Raw genomic sequence first — 19944 nt, forward strand, 5'->3', positions numbered from 1 at the left:
TAAAAATGACAGCAGCTAAAACAAGTGAAAAGACGATGTAAATCGTAATTTCCGCCAGAATATCTCTCACCCGTCCAAGTCTTTTCCCTTTCGCTACATTGAAATTCCATCAATTTCGACGGAATTTCCGTCCCGTTGGCGACACTGGTGTTTAGTTGCCACTTTCACGGCAGCTTTGATTTCTTTCGATCCAGATGTCCAAGCACAAGCAATGACATTCTCTCATGGTTACATACTTACGCAGTTTGCACATATTTGTTTCGTAAGATTACAATTGTGGAAGAGGTAAGTTGCAAAATTTTATCTCCCATGTATATAACACAACATAAACTTCAGACTACAATATAACCGTCGTTTTGTTTTCAGTATATCTGTTTTATTATTACCACTGTTTCGTGGCACGTTCGTGTTTGAGAAATTATAATATTAAGTAAGGGGTGGGGGATATTCCAACCTGACAAAGGACAGTTGGTTAAACAACTATCATACGATGTTTAAACTGATTTTTTACACTGATTTTTTGGTGAATATTACTTATGTCCCAGACACTATAGGAACTTGATAGAATACCTTGAAAATGCATTGAATTTATAATACTGATCAAAGGAAGTTAATGGGATCACTGGGATAGCTGTAAGCGTACTTTATATACGAAAATTGTCGCGAGTGAATGAAGAATACGGCTATATTTTTTTTAATGTAACAGTGGCTTTCAGTGTCGTCAACATAGTAATAATACTACACACCTCATCAAACCTAACCTAATCTCTTTCATAATATTACACATTTGAGCTAACCTAACCTGTCACACAATACAGACCTAATCTATCGTTTGCTTGTATTGCTGGCTCTGCTTCTCGTGTCAGTAACCATCTAGTGTAAGTGGATCGTAATTCGAGAAAGGATATATTATGACGACTTTCATAATAATTACATTTAGTTCGTCCAGTATATATTTTGTGATATATTAAATTTGTTGACGTAGTAAGAAATTACACACGCACACACACACACACACACACACACACACACACACACACACACACACACACACACACACACACACACACACACAAGAATTGAAATGTGTTGTGAATGTGATAAAAGTGTTGAAAATTGGTTTATGGCGCCACATTGACAGTGATAAAAGTGTGAATTATTCGTTCATTGGCTGGTGGATACTCTGTTTTGACCGATTTTTTAAAACACTTTACTAGCGCACGGACTATTTCGCATCTTCGAAATTGCTATAATATGTATGTGTGTTACAATGCTGCACATTTTCCCTTTGCAAGAAGGAGCATGATACGAGAATTAAACACTGATAGAATTAGATTGGCGAGAAATAAAAAAACAAACAAAAGGAAATTATACTGTAATCCATGAACGAAAAATCCAATACAATCGGCGCAAATTTTAGCATCCCTGATAAGTGAGAAATTACAGTCCTCTTCTTATAGTTGTTTCCTGTTGGCAAGCCCGATTCTGATATTGACATCATTAGTAATCCAGAAGTCTTTGTGATTATTTTGGAAGTGAAAATCGTTGTATTTGTAAGTAATTTGTGATACTAGCGCAGTCTGACGGATTGTGTATATTCGCTACATTGGTATTGATTTGTTATGGAACACACCATTATTGATGCCCGCTATTCAGTGCTGTGACACGATGCATCTAAGTATAATACAATTTTTGTCGTTCTTGCTTCTTTTTGAGACAAAAAATTGTTTTATATGAAACACTTCATAGCGTATTTTGAGAAAGCTATTGAATTAATTCCCAACGTGCGCAGTCAGTTTAAGAGACCAGTGTATTGTGATAATTATTGGGTGAAAGCATTTTAGTTTTGTCCTTAAAATGCGCACAAATTTGATCCAACAAATTTAAATTTCGTTCTGCAAAGGAATTCTAAAACGTAATGCAGTATGACAGGTTTATAAAGGTTATTGAATGAAGAGAGACAAATATCCGGGTCTTAAGCCCAGGTAGTCTGGATAGCTGACGTGTTCGAGAGGACGGGTGAGAAAACGAGAAATATAAGCATAACACACATGATTGATTTTAAAGACGTCTCGGGAAATTTGATTTCTTGTGTGTAAGTTTACCGGTTACCACTTTAAAAATGAAAGTGGGAGAGAACTATTTCTAATTTCCTGAAGAAAATGTTCCTAGTAGGACAAACGGAGTTTTTTTTATTATGTTTATTTGTATATCGTAAAATAACCTTTCTTAGGTCCTATGTTCACCGAATATTTAATTAAAATTAAATCGAAAGATTTTAAAAGTATTATTTTGAACTTAGTTTCTTTTTACCTAAAGTATCATATCGTGTTTGTACTTTTGTCTGCGGAGTTTTATATGTTTTAAATATTTTTAACTTGAAATAATCGTTATTATTTTCGTTCTCTAGAGTATTCAGATGAAATGAGAGTGTAGAAATAGTTCTTAACCTTTTAATTTCATTTTGAGATAAGCGTATCTTATTGTCTGCATTCTCTGAACATTTAATTAAGATTAAGTTGTATTTTAATTTTCCAAGATTGTGTTAATGTGACATGAGCTGTGTTCATTCTACGTTCTTTGAGTTTAAACTAAAAAAATTAAACAGTAGCTCATATGTATTTTTTTCATATGTGAATAGAAACTATATACATACAATGACTTTCTGCAACCCTACTCAGAAGTAGCCATGTGAAGGGGCTGTTCAGAGGCACACAACTTGATGCGCACTCACTACGGGTTACATTATCTGAGAATTTTTTTATAATTTGTATTTTCTATACACTGCAGTCGGTAGTCTCTTCAGACTCATTGCAGTGTAATAATTTGAAATGTTTCAGAAAAATGAATAGCTTTCATTGTTATTTAATTTTTCACGTAATTTGGACGAAGTTACTTGCCATTAGTGCTGTCATGGAGGCCATATGTTACCATATGTCGTATGAGAACCTACAGTTTTTTTAGTTGTAAGGGGAAAAGAAAATTTTGTCCGTACAGAGCGATATAACATATGGGTATCTAAGTTTTGTGCGCGGAGATCTCTACAAATCTTAGATCATCTCTTGCTGTTTTTAATGTATTTTGTTTGATGTTCATAAACAAAAATTGATCACCTCTGCAGCACTAGAATCCAGAATTATGTAAAATAATGGTTGAAAACAAGAAGTGCTGCAAATTCACACTCCAAGATTCATGGAGACAAGTGTGCATCTATGGTAGTGTTACATGGCGTATTCTTTAAAGCAAGCTTGTTGTACAATTAAAATGTAAAGCAAAACAATTTCTTTACTTCTTCAGTATTAAAAAAGCATTAAATGTCAGTCGGAGAGATAAAGAGAGGAGGGTAAAATAAATTTCAAAAGAGAAAACAAGGGTGGGGCATATGGCCAAGAGAAAATTTACCACGACAGCACTGCTTGCCATGATACACTACCACTATCCTAGTACTGCAGCTCAACTGATATTATGATTAGTAACTATAAGTGATAATGTAAAGAAGTTACAAAATGCTAGCTAATTTACTGCTAACTATATGCTGTATTACCTACTACATTATATAAGAGAACTATATGATATGTAAGCAGTTGTATCCCAACCTGTTCTGTTAACTCAGTGGTCATGGTCATGGAGGGATAAGAAGAACATCACATTCGTAGGGGTTCGAATACTGGCCAGATCAAAAATAACTGTAAATTGTAAAATAGAATGTAAGTTAGAACAAATGAGGTGACTTAGATAGTAATAATGAGAAAAAGATAGATCTAAAAAAATTGAGAAAATTCTATTTTCTACTAATAAAGAAGATTTAAGACGTATTTTTTTACACTTCAAAACCCCCAATTTCCACGATAGCCCAGGGCCCTATTCCACAAAAGTACTCATATGGTCTAATACTTTATTAGTTATTAGTAAAAATTATTGTATAGTGAGTTATTGTAATTTCTGTTTCACAAAATAATGTACAACAGTTGTATAGTGTTAGTGACGTCATAAAAGTGTATGGCCAAAGAACAGCGGTTTGCCATATGACGTCATACCGGTACTTAGAATTAGGTTATGTTCATTCATTCATTCATTCATTCATTTATTTTATTCCATAGATCTTACATGAGCAATGAAGCTTTAAGATGTGGAACATGTCAACATTTTACAATATTACAATTACAATTTTTACAAATTTTTATAGTTTTACAATTTAGTAATTTTCTACAATTTTTACAATTTTGTACAATTTTTTTACATTTTTTTTACATTTTGGCGAGATGTAGTGAGATGAGATGAGGTCCGAGGATTCGCCAAAATATTACCCGGCATTTGCCTTTTCGGTGGGGGAAACCTCGGAAAAACCCAACCAGGTAATCAAATCAAAGGGGGTAATCAAATCAAAGGGGTTGATGCCAAGGACTCGCCATAGACCATCCGGCTTCAGTCCCACGGCTGGGGAAAACCTCCGAAGAAACCAAAGTCCAAAGGGGGATCCAACCCAAGCCCGAACGCAGCTCCGGATCAGCAGCCCAGCGAGTCTGTCGACTGAGCTACATCGATGGCTCTACTAAAAGTATACAATACATAGCCAATCAGATTATTAAATTTACAAACGCAAACGATCATTCATAAGTTGAGCTATATTATAATACAAAACAATTTAATTAAATTTAAGGCATAAACAATTCAACCAGTTGTGATATACAGAAATTGATAATACATATCATGCAAACTACTTCAAATTACAAACACAAACAATTTATCAGTAGAGCTATATAGATTACTATTCAATTTAAAGCATATACAATTCATCGGCCAAAACTATACAAATATATACAATACAAAGTAGCATACTTTCATTAAGCTATACAAATTTGTGCAATTAATATCAAGTAAATTAATTCAATTTATAATCATAAACAATTCATCAGTTGAGCTATACATATTACCATTCAATTTACAGTAGGTCTATATACAATTCATCAGTAGAGCTACACAGACTAGTAATCATTTTAAGAACATATACAATTCATCAGCCAAACTATACAAACATATACAATCAAATTAGTTCAATTTACAAACTTATTTTCGTTAAGCTATACAATTCATATGAAGTAGATTAATTCAATTTATAAGCTTAAACAATTCATCAGTTGACCTATACAGTATACTATTCAATTTTCAGTACATACAATTCATCAGTTATGCTAAACAAAAAATACAATACGTAGTAAACAGATTAAGTCAATATAAAAACATATTTTAGTTGAGCTATATACAATTGTACATGTCATTTAAGTAGAATAATTCAGTTCACAAGCATAAACAATTCATCAATTGTGTAGAAGGTATGAGTATGTAGAAATTTGGTTAATTCTTTTCTGAACCTTTTCTCGTTGTTCTTCAAATCTTTAAGATAATTAGGCAGTGCATTGAAGACTGTTATACATGAATAGCGAACTCCTTTTTTAAAACAGCTTAGACTAACAGAGGGTAGATGAAGATCTGATTTATGTCTTGTATTAAAATGATGAATGTCTTGATTAGTACTGAATTTATCTTGGTTCTTAATATACAGCACCTCCTGGGTAATAAATTCATAATTCAGGATGCAAGCAACGGTTTATCATCATTCTTATAATATTTGTGTGATTTATTGTATGAGGAATAATGATAATTGAAATACTTTAACGTGTATTTGTCAATATTTAAACCTGATCTTTCACTTTAAGATCGCAGTCGTAATTTTCCGTAAGTAATTGCAATGTGCAATTAGTTACAATAGCAGTCGAGAGATGGTACAAGTATCCATATCCCATATTTGTTTATTACTGGACTAAGTTATTTATCTTTAAGGATTTAGAGACAAGGAAAGACATTGGGCCGAGAGAAGAAAGCTGAGCAAGTCCTTTTACTTCACTATTTTGAATGAAATGCTTCCAATATGTTGAATAAAAAAGAGCTCGGCCTCCTGCTCATGGTGATGCAACAGCAGACATGAGGAAGTGCTTACCGTCGGTCCAATTGCTCTCTGATTAGAAAAATAATGTGAATAAAGTAATGGATTTGCTTCATGCAATGAGCGAAAGCTTCTGAAAACTGTGAGTCTGGTCAGTAGCAGACTCAGAGCAGATCGTGGCACAGTTTCACAGTCGTTGAAATTGTAGATGACGTGGGTGTGGAAGAGGGTGAAGAGGAACAAGTAAATGAAAGAGAATTTTTACGTGTAGGACGTGAAAGAAGGGAAGAAATAAAATTGCTCTTATAATAGAAAATCATTAACTCTTAAGTCATCCTTGCGATTATGACTGAAATTGCTTGCAATGAAACACCAGTTAATTTCACATTTTATAGTTTTACATTTTGCTAAAGAAATTAAATATGTTCACAACCACTTAGAATATAAAAAAGTGATATACACATATCTTTAAACACCTACATGTAAGGCCACTAACATAACATATAACTAAATTTACTGAAATAGAATTCAAATGTGCTTCTGACTGTAATATTTTATTTAGGCCTAGTTTATGTAAAACTAAAGCACATGATAAACTCACAAATGAAATTACCTATTTATCTTGTGTTCAAAGAGTAATATTTAGTTTAGGCTTTAGAGTACACCCATTTAATTTACTTATATTTTGTAGAAAAATACTTTATAACACAATCACAGAATATGATGTGATACTTGTGTATTATTTAAGTACGCCTACTTCAGACTAACACCATTTATATAACATGTGAGTTAACCTACCTTACTATGTAAAAATAGATCATGATACAAGTCTAATTATTATCCTTATGAACAAACACGTAGTAGTATGAAAAACAGTACAGTGTACAGTCCCGCAATTATAAAACATAAAAATTAAAACTTTCATCATTTTCAAGACAGATTTCATTTTCATTGTTGTGAGGTGCAGTGCGAGGTAGGCCTTCTTTACTTTTAAGTCTTTCAATGAGCAATCGTTCTCTCTCAAGCTGAAGCTTTGTTAATTTATATTGTTCCAACAATACTAGTCGTTGCAATTCTGTGTTGGTAAGGCTTTTAGTTTCTTCAGTTTCAGAAAAATCGTGTGTAGCTTTCTTTGAGGGCGGTGGTTTGGGTGAAGACACTGTACTACATGATGGTGATGATTCAGAATGTGCAGACTGCTGAGGCACCACACTTACAGCTTCTATAAATAATTCAATAACAACTTGTGAGGTGATAGTACTGCGAAGAATTGATTGTAGGCCTATTTTTGTGTGCAGTCCTGTACCTTGTTACGTTACATAATAGACCTCCATCAGTTTTGTTGTAAAGTTAAAGTGAGACTTATCAAATAAATTAAATAACATAAAACTTTAATTAATTATTTAGCAGTTGTAATAAAGTCAGTAGGCCTATTTGGAATTTTGTTCAATGTAGGATTTGTGTCCCCTTGTAGTAGATTGTACAGTTGTCTTTCCCAGGAATTCAGGACTATTGCTTTGTTTCCTGTTCTGTTAAGATCAGTCTTCTTTTTAAGTCTTGTTTTGATGTTATTGATTTTTTTTAGCAATTGTTTAGATGTGATAGAAGTTCCGAAATTAATTTCATATAGTTTCTGAATTTCCTGAATAGCTGCATTTTTTCTATTTTTTGCATCTGGTACCTGCGACTTCAGGAGAATATCCGGATATTTGCTTAGTGTTGAAGACAGAAACACTGTTGTGCTATCAATAGATAAAGATGTTTCACTTTCTCCATCCGAATCTGTTGAATCCATCTTTCCGTCTCACTTTTATCCACTTACAGATACGAATGAAATAAATTTTGGTTCTATGCAGTTCATAATAATGAAGACGGACACCTGCATTAAGATTAAAGAGATGCCGACACGGCCAACAATGCAGAACACTACAGCTTAGCGGTCCATATATGTGACTAACGGGAGCATGTGCTCGTAGATTAGAAGCACAGGGTTGGAGCATAAGGTAATTTTTATTCACATTATCAGAGGCTTATCCTCATGCTCCAACCCTTTGCTCCCTATCATTTCCTCATGCTCCAATCTCGTGCTTATACTCAAATGCTCTAGTTTTATTCACTCGGCCCATTGTGTTCAGTACATTTAACTAATTTTGGGAGCTACGATAGGTAACGAAAACCGGTTAGGAAAGCCACCTATAAATCTGGAGGAATCATCGTGCTAACCGCACGATACTTCATTTCTGGTTGGATGATCGTCCACTTCTGCTTCGGGATGTGGACGTGAAGCTGTCGGTCATGGTCCTTCATAGGCTGTTGTGCCTCGGGTGATTACATTTAACTAAGGTAAAAGAAATACACAATAAGGAATTGTACTCAAAGTGAATAATTTCAAGGGAAAAATTGTTCCGGGGCCGGGTATCGATCCTGGGACCTCTGGTTGAACGTACCAGCGCTCTACCACTGAGCTACCCGGGAACTCCACCCGACACCATCTCAACTTTACCCTTTATATCCACACAACTCGCGTGGGCTGACAAAACGCCAGAGACCCACAACGAGTGCACACAATCTCTGTGTGACTTGGATTGTGGTTTTCTGTTAACGTACACAGTAACGTATATATTATGCAAATCTAGTCTTTCAGGTGAAGCTCCCTGTAAAGCAGATTTGAATAATTTTAAATAGTTTGTCACGGTATAGCTGTTATCACAGAGTACAATATTATCTAACTCTGAAAACTTTGAAATTGCATTCATGCTATGCTATGATATTGGCTACCATTAATCAACCAATGAAGTGTATTTACAAACTGATGCTTAGGTTACTTCGAGTGGTTGTATGTTGTAATCTATACGTAATGTTAGTGAAGGGTTCTTTCTGCTTCAAGTCCACTAAACCTAAAACGTTCATTGCATTGAAGAACATTTATTTTTCTTTTGATATACACGAATATTCTCACTTTTACTACTATTAGACTACATATTTCAGTCAACTAATTCCTTGAGTTACACAAAATTTCACCTGATATTTAAAGTTATTAGCATTCCTTCAGTTGTAGGTAAATCTGTACAAATTACAACAGCTTGACTAATACTAATATTTAGATGATACAGAACAATGAAAAGTTGCTTGTACTGTGTTAAGTATGGAGTAATTAAGTACAAATGTACACGAAAACATTTGTAGAACACAATTCTATGAATAACTATTAGTTACAACAAAATATACTTGTAATATATTACACGATACTTTTGTGGAATAGGGCCCATGTAGCTGAGATAAAATGCACTATATCCTATATCCCTGGCAAATATTCTGTTGTGTGTAGAGGATGCACGGACAGAAGGTCTACAGAAAATATGTCTAATGACATTATGTCTACTTTTTGCGTCTAATGACAATAGCTCTACAGCAACATATCTACATAAAGTAGGTCTACTCTTTGTTTTAGTCTACCTGAAAAAATGTTTACAAATGAAAATGCCTACTAGAAAAAGTCTACTAATGAATTAATTGTTATATAACACTTATTTAATTACATTACTGAAGTTTTAAGGAACAAATTTATAGCACTTTATTGAGAAGAAATAACAGAAATTTATAAAGAATTGATTAACACGCCCAAGATTGAAAATGGATTATCAAGAGATTTATAATTACATCCCATCTTCATTCCCATGTATAGGTTGACGTAATTCCAACCCGTAGCTTAGACTCCTCAGATAAACGTTGACTTCACCCCTGTCTTTATGTGCTTGATAATTGTCTATTATTCTTTCTACTTACTGTTGATTTATTTGGTATGACTTCTGTATTGGGTATTTACATTTCCGTGGCCAGCCAAAATTTGAGTGAGAAGAATTTCATTGTCTCTTTGATCTTCCCTGATGTGATCGAGGAACTTCCAAATTCACGCACGGTGCGTCATGAGCATTTTGTGAAATTTACAGTGCCATCCCTCAATACTACTGATTGTGCGTTGTGATCTTTCTTGCACTTAATCATTTACATTTCACACATTTGTTGGATAGCGTGATGGTACCGCTTGGCATCTTGCTATCCGTGGCGTTCCTCTATCATAGATTTTTTCATTGTAACTGGCTATTGGTTCAACTTCAGCACTTTCATCTTCATATAATACAGCAAACATTTCTTCTACGTCGTCTGGGTGAATGAATGGCATAGCAATGAGCTTCCTAACTTCATTTCGAACTGTTAAATCATCATCGTTACTGTAGGCTTCTTTAAGCCCTTCGTTTACCACTCTCTTCCAAATCGACTGGTCGAAGTGGAAGAGGCAGCCTTGATGACAGTTCTTGGAAAAGCTGTATTTAATACAATTAAAATTACAACCACAATATATGTAAGTAGCAAAAACTATATGGTTGATAAAAACTGTCAATATTTTCGAGAAATTAAAAACAGAGAAGGAATTAGTTGCTGAATTATACATTAAGCCTAGAATAATTATGTGGAGTTGAAATTACTGGAGATTGAGTTATTTTATACTACAATAAGATAATTGTTTACGAGAAGCCATTTCTGAACTGTTCTGAGTTCCTGGGCAGGTAAGTTAGTGTGTGAAGTGCATTTAAGATTATTTTGACAGTGCCTGATACTAGCGTGTAGCGAATTGAGGGATCTTTGCAGGAAATTGTGAAAGAAGATTGAGTACGAGGTAATGAATGCGATATGAATTACTTCATAGCAACTTGTTATAACTGTTTCTCAACAGCACAGTTTCTATGATCACTGTGAGTTACATAACCTTTTATTTCAGTTGTGATGGATTATGGAACCTGCACTTGTTCTGCTGGTCTTACAAGTACATGATAACACATACGAATTGGAAGGAAATGAGCCTTTATCAGAGGTAAAGTGAAATTTCTTACTATGTGTTTTGTTTATATGTTTCTGTAACAGTGACACAAAAGCGCTCATTTCAATATTTCACACTTTAGATTTTTACTTCTTACTTTCTCCATTTTCCCGTAACTTCATCCCTCTTAGCCCCAAATACTTTCCTAAGAAGCTTATTCTCAAACACCTTTAATCTCTGTTCCTCTCTCGAAGTGAGAGTCCATGTTTCACAGCCATACAAAACAACCGGTAATATAACTATTTTATAGTCTAACTTTAAAATTTTTTGACACGAGACTAGATGACAAAAGCTTCTCACCCGAATAATAACAGGCATTTCCCATATTTATTCTGCATTTAATTTCCTCCCGAGTGTCATTTATATTTGTTACTTGATATCCAGTAGACTAAATTAGAATCCTTTGCTCTTGCTGTTTGGTATAAGGCGTCATGAATTGGTCTGGCATTATGAAGTATGCATTGGTTCTACTTTAACCATGAGAAGAAATTTTCACAGGAAGATCAGCTGTTCAGTGTGACCACTACTCACCCTGCATCACGATCCACAGTTATTAATGTAATCCGGTCCACAGCTCCACTGTGCTTGTGTTTGGTCCCTCTGTATGAAACTTAAATGAATATTGGATTTTATAATTATGATCGAGATTTTGCTCTGTACCCCATAATATTTTGTTCTGTATTATAACTTGTACGGCATAATTATATTCAGCTGAGAGACTTTCTCATGTTCTACAACAGCAACCTTCTTTCACTCACTTGATCAGTATTTATGGAGTACATGCTACCACTTATTGACAAGGAAAACTGTGACCTTAATTAATTAAATATGTGGAAAGCTTACAAGAACATTGATTTGAGATCTGCTTCTGTTATTGACGTGCTTATTATGAGACACTTTAGTTCATAATTGTATTCGAGAGGGAAGTTTGAAAGCTTAAATCGATTTGTAAATTATCAAATATGCGCTAACATCAGAAAATAGCCAACCAGGATAAATGTGGATATGAAATAAGGTATAGTTTAATAACATTGTAAACGCAAATATTTAAAAATAAGTGAATCCGAATTTTTTAACTAATCCCCTTTATTATACAAGAAATACCTATTTATTTATACTATACTGTTCTATTGTATATATTTCTATTACAGGAGATATTATGCCATTGATATTCTTAACCAAAATGACTTTGTGAATTTTGAGGAGAAGAAGGTTGCAGTGTTAAATTTGAGATGAATCACAATATTGTCACGAGCTTTCTGAAAACCAAATGAAATGTACAGGTATGATGGGCATCAGTGGGATTGGATATTAGTATGTGTCGTTCTAGTGATGTGTTGTATAATGCTGCTTCTGAGTAATAAAATATTATATTCGAAAAGACATTAGCAGGCATTTTCTAGAATATCAATAATTTGTTTTACACATATTACACCGTATAAATTATTTTTGAGTAATACCTGCCCTATTGTTAGTCATTGCAAGTGTCCTTGTTTCTATTTTGTCTTCAAATTTCTTCTCTACTTTGTCGCCTTTGTTGAAAGTTAGTCGGTGACTGCCACATTGAACCAGATTTGTGGATGTTTCACATCGTCATCTTTAAAATACGTAATAAAATAATTCACCATGTCTTTTTGTTCTGTAGGAAGGGAATTTATCGCATCTGGATGTGACGGGCATGAAGACAGAATGCATGGACCAGAGTTACGATATCAAATCAGAAATAAAGGTTGAAGACACCACACCAGTGCCTATTAGCTTTCCTGTCGTGAAAACTGAAGTTGATGTAAGTAGTTCACTGTCAATATCTATATATCGTGTATTTCAAACTATAGTATATAGTGAATTAACATTGCCATATGAAATCCATGTATAAAAAATTGAAAGCGTAATTTCCTGTAGCTGGTCATGTGTAATAAATTAGTAGGCCTTGTAGAAAAGAGGACTATATACTGATTACTGCGACCTAAAATTCTGCTTCCTGCAGATCCTTCTTCAGTTACAAGCTGGAGCATGGGTAGGTTTGGCAACTCTGTGTGGAGACGGAATATTCTAAAGTGATATTGATGTAATTGTTCTTACTCATTGCTTTCGTTGTACGTAACGTGTATTTTTTCAATATTTCTTTATGCACAAAGGTAAGATCAAGATTCAGAGTAGTGATGTAAATTATTACGGATTCGAAGATAGTGTTTCATTGCAATCAAGCCATACTTCAGAATACGGCGTAAGTAGGCTACTTACATACAAAGACTGCCACTTAAAATAATTACAAAAGACATGTTTTTTATTGATGGTACAAAGGTGAACAAATATAAAAAAGATATTTTTTGCACCGAAAATAATAAGATCAATAATGCAATAAAGACGTAAGTTCCTAAGTATTTTTGAGTTTCATTCAATTAAAAAAATTTGTGGGTAGCAAATTGTCAACATTTAGCGGCTTTATTGTGTTTCACCTGTAACGTGAAAGGTCTAGGATAAATTTTAATATTATCTTATGCGATTATCTATCGTGCTTTTCTGTAAATATATCAGATGCCCTGGAAGCCAGTTTTAGTTTGAACCTGGCCAGTCACCATAACAATACTGTTATCCTAAATTATTTGTTACAAACTTCTTAAAATATAATTTTAAATAATTACAACTACAGAAAACAAGCAAAGAATGTAAATTATACAAATAAAGTAAAAATGTAATCAGAAGAAACTATTGACTTATTATAATGAAGTAAGAGGATGTAAATACAGTTAGGACAAGTATAAAGATCTATGAAAAAATGAAGAAAGATACCTTCAACATAATACGTAACAAATCACATTATTATCCATAAAGTTTGTGCCAATTAGAGTAAACGAAGTGAAATTTAAATCCTGTAAATACGAAATGAGAAGAAACATGTTTATAACTAATTTATTACTTAAGAAATAATATTAATAAACAAAGTTTGAAAACCAACAAAGCGAGTGTATGCATTTACAAATTATAGATAGTTCTGACGTATAGCAGGTATTTCGAATCTGCAACAAAACTGCAACATTTTTGGGATCACAAAACAGCTGTTTACAATGAACTTGAAAATCAACTATGTAACTTTATTAATATAGCAGGCGAGACCCAACAATTTGGCTAGAATTCTGCTACACCACAAACCACAAGTAAGACTATAAAAATGTCACACAGAGTTAGTGTGCACTCGAAGTTGGTTGCTTGACGGTTGTCAGCCCACTTTGAGGTCTGTGGATGTAGAGGGAAAAATTGGATCGGTGTCGGTTAGAGTTCCCGAGTAGCTCAGTGGTAGAGTGTTGGTACGTTAAACCAAAGGTCCCTGATTCGATACCCGGCTCCGGAACAACTTTTCCCTCGAAATTATTCAAATCAACTTTACAGGGAGTTATACCTGAAATCTTGATTTGCATAATACACGTCATTGTTCGTTAACAGAAAGCCACAATTTAAGTCACACAGAGTTAGTGTGCACTCGAAGTTGGTTGCTTGACGGTTGTCAGCCCACTTTGAGGTCTGTGGATATAGAGGGAAAAATTGGATCGGTGTCGGTTAGAGTTCCCGAGTAGCTCAGTGGTAGAGCGTTGGTACGTTAAACCAAAGGTCCCGGGTTCGATACCCGGCTCCGGAACAACTTTTCCCTCGAAATTATTCAAATCAACTTTACAGGGAGTTATACCTGAAATCTTGATTTGCATAATACACGTCACTGTTCGTTAACAGAAAGCCACAATTTAAGTCACACAGAGTTAGTGTGCACTCGAAGTTGGTTGCTTGACGGTTGTCAGCCCACTTTGAGGTCTGTGGATATAGAGGGAAAAATTGGATCGGTGTCGGTTAGAGTTCCCGAGTAGCTCAGTGGTAGAGCGTTGGTACGTTAAACCAAAGGTCCCGGGTTCGATACCCGGCTCCGGAACAACTTTTCCCTCGAAATTATATAAAAATGTAGTTTGTACGATATTTAATGTTTAGAAGAATTATCAATCACTTTGTCATTGTTAATAACCATAAAAATTGCCAAAGATTGCAGTGATATTTTCATCTATTATCTTGTTTTTATCGCCAGCACTCACTTAGTTTATAATACAATTAAAGTTTTGTACGACCTCGATCATAATTCCATCGACACACACTTATATTGTAACATTAATTGACATTGGAAATCGGCATTAGCACAAACACATGTTCTGTAACATAGGCCTCCGCTTGACACGTAATAACAGTATTGCCGACATATATCTTCAGCTTGCAACTGAAGAAGGCTCTGGTTTTATAGCATTAATCTTTAAAAAAAGGAATTATTATACTATGAAGAAAAAATGTAAAATCACAGTCATTAATGTAATTCAGAACCACTGCCCGACTGCGGTTGTGTTTGACATCTCGGTATGAAACTTAGCTGAACCTTGAATTTCATGTGAGAAATTTCCTGTGTACACATAACACTTCGTTTTGAATTATGATTTCTAGGCATTTTCAGATCGAATGTTTTCAATAATGGGAAATGTTCGGACTGATAATCGTAATAGGAATCGTATATAAAGGGTGTCTAATTCGTATAGGTTTATTCATTAATTATTAGAGTTGTTAATAAGAGGATTTCCAAAAAGGAAGCTTTCGGAAATCTAGGAATAATTTTTGCTATATTAGCGATTGGTTTACTAGGATTTGTGTTGTAGATGTAGTTGAAGCAGAAATAGAATATAAAGTCAACTTCCAACCAATGAAATTTTCTCAATGTTGTGACTATGTGCTGTCTAAAGTCTTGTTTATTAAAGCTGCAAAATCAAACATGAATTTAATTTTCAGTGATATGACAGAGAAACAGTTAGTTACCAGTTGGAGATATTTATATATATGTATTGCTATGATGAAAGTGTAATTTATGTTGTAATTGATCATTATTACACACAAACCTTTTCTGATTATAACATTAAGTTGCTTTTAGTTCGTCTATGTAAATAGAATGCAAGTAATATTAAAGAGCTTACGGTGGGTACAATCTGAAGTGTGTTCGGGAATGTTAAAAGTGGTCCCTTCTGTTGTTCTGCAAGCTTCCTCGGGTTCCATACCTCAGTTAATTTCGAGTTATGAATCTTCTGTGTCCACAGCAACAATCTGTATTACAAATTAATTTGCAAGTGTGGTGGTAAAACTTTTATTATCTGCCATCTTATGTCATAAGAAGAACGTGTTTGAGAACCAGCATTTTGAGTTAATGAAAGTCTGAAATACATTGATGTATCAATATACTATGTAAACTTTCAACTGTTTATTTACTCCAAATATTCTTGCACATTCTGCTTATGTATTTTGTAGGCCATTTATATATCACATGCACATATTTTGAACGTTGAAACTTGATTCCAATGCCTCACAATACAGCGAAATAACCTGAATTTAAGGAAGGATAAGAAGGACGTGAATCAATGCATTTCGAAGGAACGAATTTCGGATTTTGAGTAAAAGTCTTTACAACTTTACGGAAAAGTTACATTTGATTCACTAGATTGGAAAAGTGAGGTGTGTCTCAGTTAAAGCTCTCTTCATTATTCACTCACTTTTCCAGGAAGATTTGTTGGATGTGGCCGAAGTTCAGCAGGAACAGAAAGTGACATTACCTTCAGAAGAGGATGAAGTGTTGACTGAGAGGTGAGTGTACTGTGCTGGTTTTGCTTTTTCCTTTGTTTCAGAACTTAATTTTGTGACGATATAGGAAATAAATTTTATAATGCATGATACTGTTTTTCTCTGCTGTGTACTACAAAGTGTGTAAAATTTATTTTTAACAGTATCATCTAATATTTTAATTGCATTTACAAATTCTGCTGTAGCTTTTTTATTTTTACAGCAGCAGTCATCTCTAATTTGTTTAATTTATTATTCATTTCACATTCTGTAAATTAATCTTTAGAATGTGGAGAAATTTAAATTGTCTATCAAAATTTCAGAAGTTATATTTTGATAGATTAATAAAGTGTTATGAAATGGCTACTTTATGATCACTCTACTACTTCTAGTCAAAGCATTCACTATGTAAACCTTGAAGATCACTGCCGCTAACCCCACTTTCTTTACCTTGTGCTATATCACATCATCTAGTGAGAGCTGTGGTAGCTCATGGAAGGCTGGAACAGGTACCAGATCAGAGTGCGACACAGATCTCATAGCTGAAGCTAGATCAGGTTGTAACCTCTTATCACGATTATTTCGATTGTCCCCTGTGATATTAACAATAAGGAAATAACCCTCGGTACTTTTTTTTTCCCATTTTTCTTTTGTTTCGCTGCGTACAAGTTTAGCATACCATATGAGCAGCCCATGGCTGATCTTGATCTCGAAGCTCAACACCAAAATAATATAAATGTGCTGCTTTCAGAAACTCAGAAGTAGGTGTCCCATGAAAGTTGAGTTTTTAGTTCCAACACAGAGAGCAAATTAAGTTGGGATGATTCAAGTATGACCGTTGTGAATTGGCTATGATTTGTGAAGCTCGATATCCAAAAATGAAATATATGAGTGAGAATATAATTATACAGAGTCCCTATATCCCCACTTCTGGCTGAGTGTTGGAGAAGGCCAGATGGCCTTAACTCTGCCAGGTTAAATAAACCATAGTTGTTGTTATTATTACTATTATTATTATTATTATTATTATTATTATTATTACTCTTGTTCTTATTGTTATTATTAGTATTGTTATTGTTATTATTATTATTTTTATTATTGTTATCTTATTATTGATATTATTATTGTTATCATGATCATCATCATTATTATAATACGTTAATAACTATGATATAATCAAGATGTAACATTTCACAGACAAGTGTTTCGGATGTAAAATTGTATTTGAAGGCATTTAAACTATGAGAATATTTATTGACTTCTACAGAAAAAACTCAAACTAGCAAACAGAAGAACAAACTCCGAAAACAACTTTTTATAAATATGATATTCAAAATTATTTAGACTACTCAAACCATGATAAAAATGAGATTATTGTGGATAATCTGTCAAATCCGAATTTAAAAAGATTGTGTTGTATAATAAGTGATCTGAACAATATCTACGATATAGTTGGTATGGTCTATCCAATGTCCTTTTTTGAATCAGCACTCCAAACAACACCAAAACAAATCTAAAAACCGAGACACAAACAAAATATATTCTCTTGTATAATTATCTGATATGTGTATCTAATATAATGATTAATATATTTTTAATTCCACCACATTGATTATAGTGCAGCTTGATTAATTTTGATACTCCTTTCAGCTTTGTGGATCATGACGAGAAGAGAGTGATACGAGAACACATCGGCATTGTTCGTGAAGAAGACAACTTGACAGAGTGTGGTAGCAACAGACCAGACTGTTCAAACATTAGCGATGTAAGCCGTAATTGTATCAAGTGTAGTATGTGCAACGAGGTCTTTGTTTCAGAGCAATGTCTGAAACGTCATTTTCATATACACACAAAAATAAAATCATCAAGATGCGATGTTTGTGGAAAGTGTTTCTCATCATCGTCAAATTTAAAGACACACGCTCGCATGCACAACGGCGAAAGGCCATTCAAATGCGATATATGTGGAAAGGGTTTCTTACAATATGGGCATCTAAGCAGACATGTACGCATTCACACAGGCCAAAAACCATTCAAATGCGAGGTGTGTGGAAAGTGTTTCTCAGAATCGGGGAGTCTAAACATTCATGCACGGATTCACACAGGGCAAAAACCATTCAAATGCCAGGTGTGTGGAAACTGTTTCTCAGAATCGGGGACTCTAAACAAACATGCACGCATTCACACAGGTCAAAAACCATACAAATGCAAGGAGTGTGGAAAGTGTTTCTCAACATCGTCAAACTTAAGGTCGCACACTCGCACACATACTGGCGAAAGACCATTCAAATGTGAGGTGTGTGGAAAGTGTTTCAATCAAAAAAGCGTTCTAAACAGACATGTACGCATTCACACAGCCCAAAAACAATTCAAATGCGAGGTGTGTGGACAGTGTTTTTCAGAATCGGAGGCCCTAAAGAGACATGTACGCATTCACACGGGCCAAAAATCATTCAAATGCGAAGAGTGTGAAAAGTGTTCCTCAGCATCAGTGGCTTTCAGCAAACACAATGAAGACACACAATCGAAAGACCATTTAAATGTGATGATTGTGGAAAGTTTTTCCCTCAATTCGCAGACCTAAAGAGACATGTAATCATTCACACAGGCTAAAAGCTTTAAAAAATTATTTGTGTTAAACTGTTTTTCTAAGGGAGTTCACGGAGACTTCGTCCAGCTTTTGTGCGGTTTCGTGAAATGCTCTCTGAGCTCGATATACATCTAACATCAGTTCGCACACTGGAGTATACCACCACTCCACCATGGATTATGCGATGCCCATGTTTGATGTAAGTCTGAGCCGATATTTTAAGAGTTTTACACCTGCTTTTGTTTATAGACTTCTTTTTAGTGAACTTTTATCACGATATCCAAATCATTCATTAGTTTTTACTGATGGATCCCGGATAAATGATTGTGTTGGTTGATCCTTCGTTACAAATGGAGAGATATTTAAATATAGACTAAGCCAATATACTAGTGTTTTTACTGCTGAACTCTATGCTTTTTACAGAGCTATATTGTTTTTAATTAGGCAACCTCGGGGCAGATTGCTTATCTGTTCCGACTCGAAATGAGGCCGCGGATGCTGCAGCCAGGGCTGGCGCACTGAATGGCTCTCTGGTATATTGGCACGAGAGGTGGCAGGGCATTCGAAACTACTTGAAATATAAAATATGGTGGCAACAGGAAGGAGAATGGTCTGCATAAGAGGGAAACAAATTACGAAATATAAAGAATACTGTTCAAGTTTGGGATTGGTCCAAAGAGCGTCACGACATGAGGAGGTTTTACTCACCCGGTTGAGGATTGTCGTCTGACACATGGCCATCTCCTACATGGCGAGCCTCAGCCGGAGTGTGATATCTGCCGTGTTCCACTTACGGTGGAACATTTTTTATTGCATTGCAGAAAACATGACCGTGTCCGCTGGCAATATGGAATTCGGCCGACAGTACCGAAATGATTTTAATTGTACAAATGCAGT

The 19944-nt window shown here is 34.6% G+C and overlaps 1 protein-coding gene across 3 annotated transcripts; it reads left to right on the top strand.

Annotated features, from left to right (window-relative positions):
* The first annotated feature begins 195 nt into the window (after nucleotides 1-195).
* On the top strand, nucleotides 196-19930 carry LOC138691529 (zinc finger protein 626-like). Of its 3 annotated transcripts, none has more exons than XR_011329900.1 (6): nucleotides 196-285; nucleotides 10725-10817; nucleotides 12469-12609; nucleotides 16399-16481; nucleotides 18108-19246; nucleotides 19492-19930. XR_011329900.1 is itself a non-coding variant. In XM_069813560.1 (6 exons), exons 4-6 carry the CDS (start codon nucleotides 12502-12504, stop codon nucleotides 19039-19041), a joined length of 1125 nt encoding a protein of 374 aa, XP_069669661.1. In that variant the 5' UTR covers nucleotides 196-285; nucleotides 10725-10817; nucleotides 11975-12106; nucleotides 12469-12501; the 3' UTR covers nucleotides 19042-19431. The 3 variants fall into 3 exon arrangements, 2 of the variants coding, with proteins under 2 accessions (XP_069669661.1, XP_069669660.1); XM_069813560.1 differs by lacking the exon at nucleotides 19492-19930 and adding an exon at nucleotides 11975-12106 and having other exon boundaries at nucleotides 18108-19431; XM_069813559.1 differs by lacking the exon at nucleotides 19492-19930 and having other exon boundaries at nucleotides 18108-19431.
* Nucleotides 19931-19944: the final 14 nt, after the last annotated feature.

The sequence above is a fragment of the Periplaneta americana genome, chromosome 16 (assembly GCF_040183065.1).
Source record: "Periplaneta americana isolate PAMFEO1 chromosome 16, P.americana_PAMFEO1_priV1, whole genome shotgun sequence".
Taxonomy (NCBI): domain Eukaryota; kingdom Metazoa; phylum Arthropoda; class Insecta; order Blattodea; family Blattidae; genus Periplaneta; species Periplaneta americana.

Bases quoted from the DNA above. Each gene is read 5' to 3' on its own strand.
- LOC138691529 (XM_069813559.1), top strand. From the start codon at position 10,737: ATGGAACCTGCACTTGTTCTGCTGGTCTTACAAGTACATGATAACACA. The intron at 10,818-12,468 runs GTAAAGTGAAAT...TTTGTTCTGTAG, and splicing joins GAAATGAGCCTTTATCAGAG to GAAGGGAATTTATCGCATCT. The intron at 16,482-18,107 runs GTGAGTGTACTG...TACTCCTTTCAG, and splicing joins GATGAAGTGTTGACTGAGAG to CTTTGTGGATCATGACGAGA.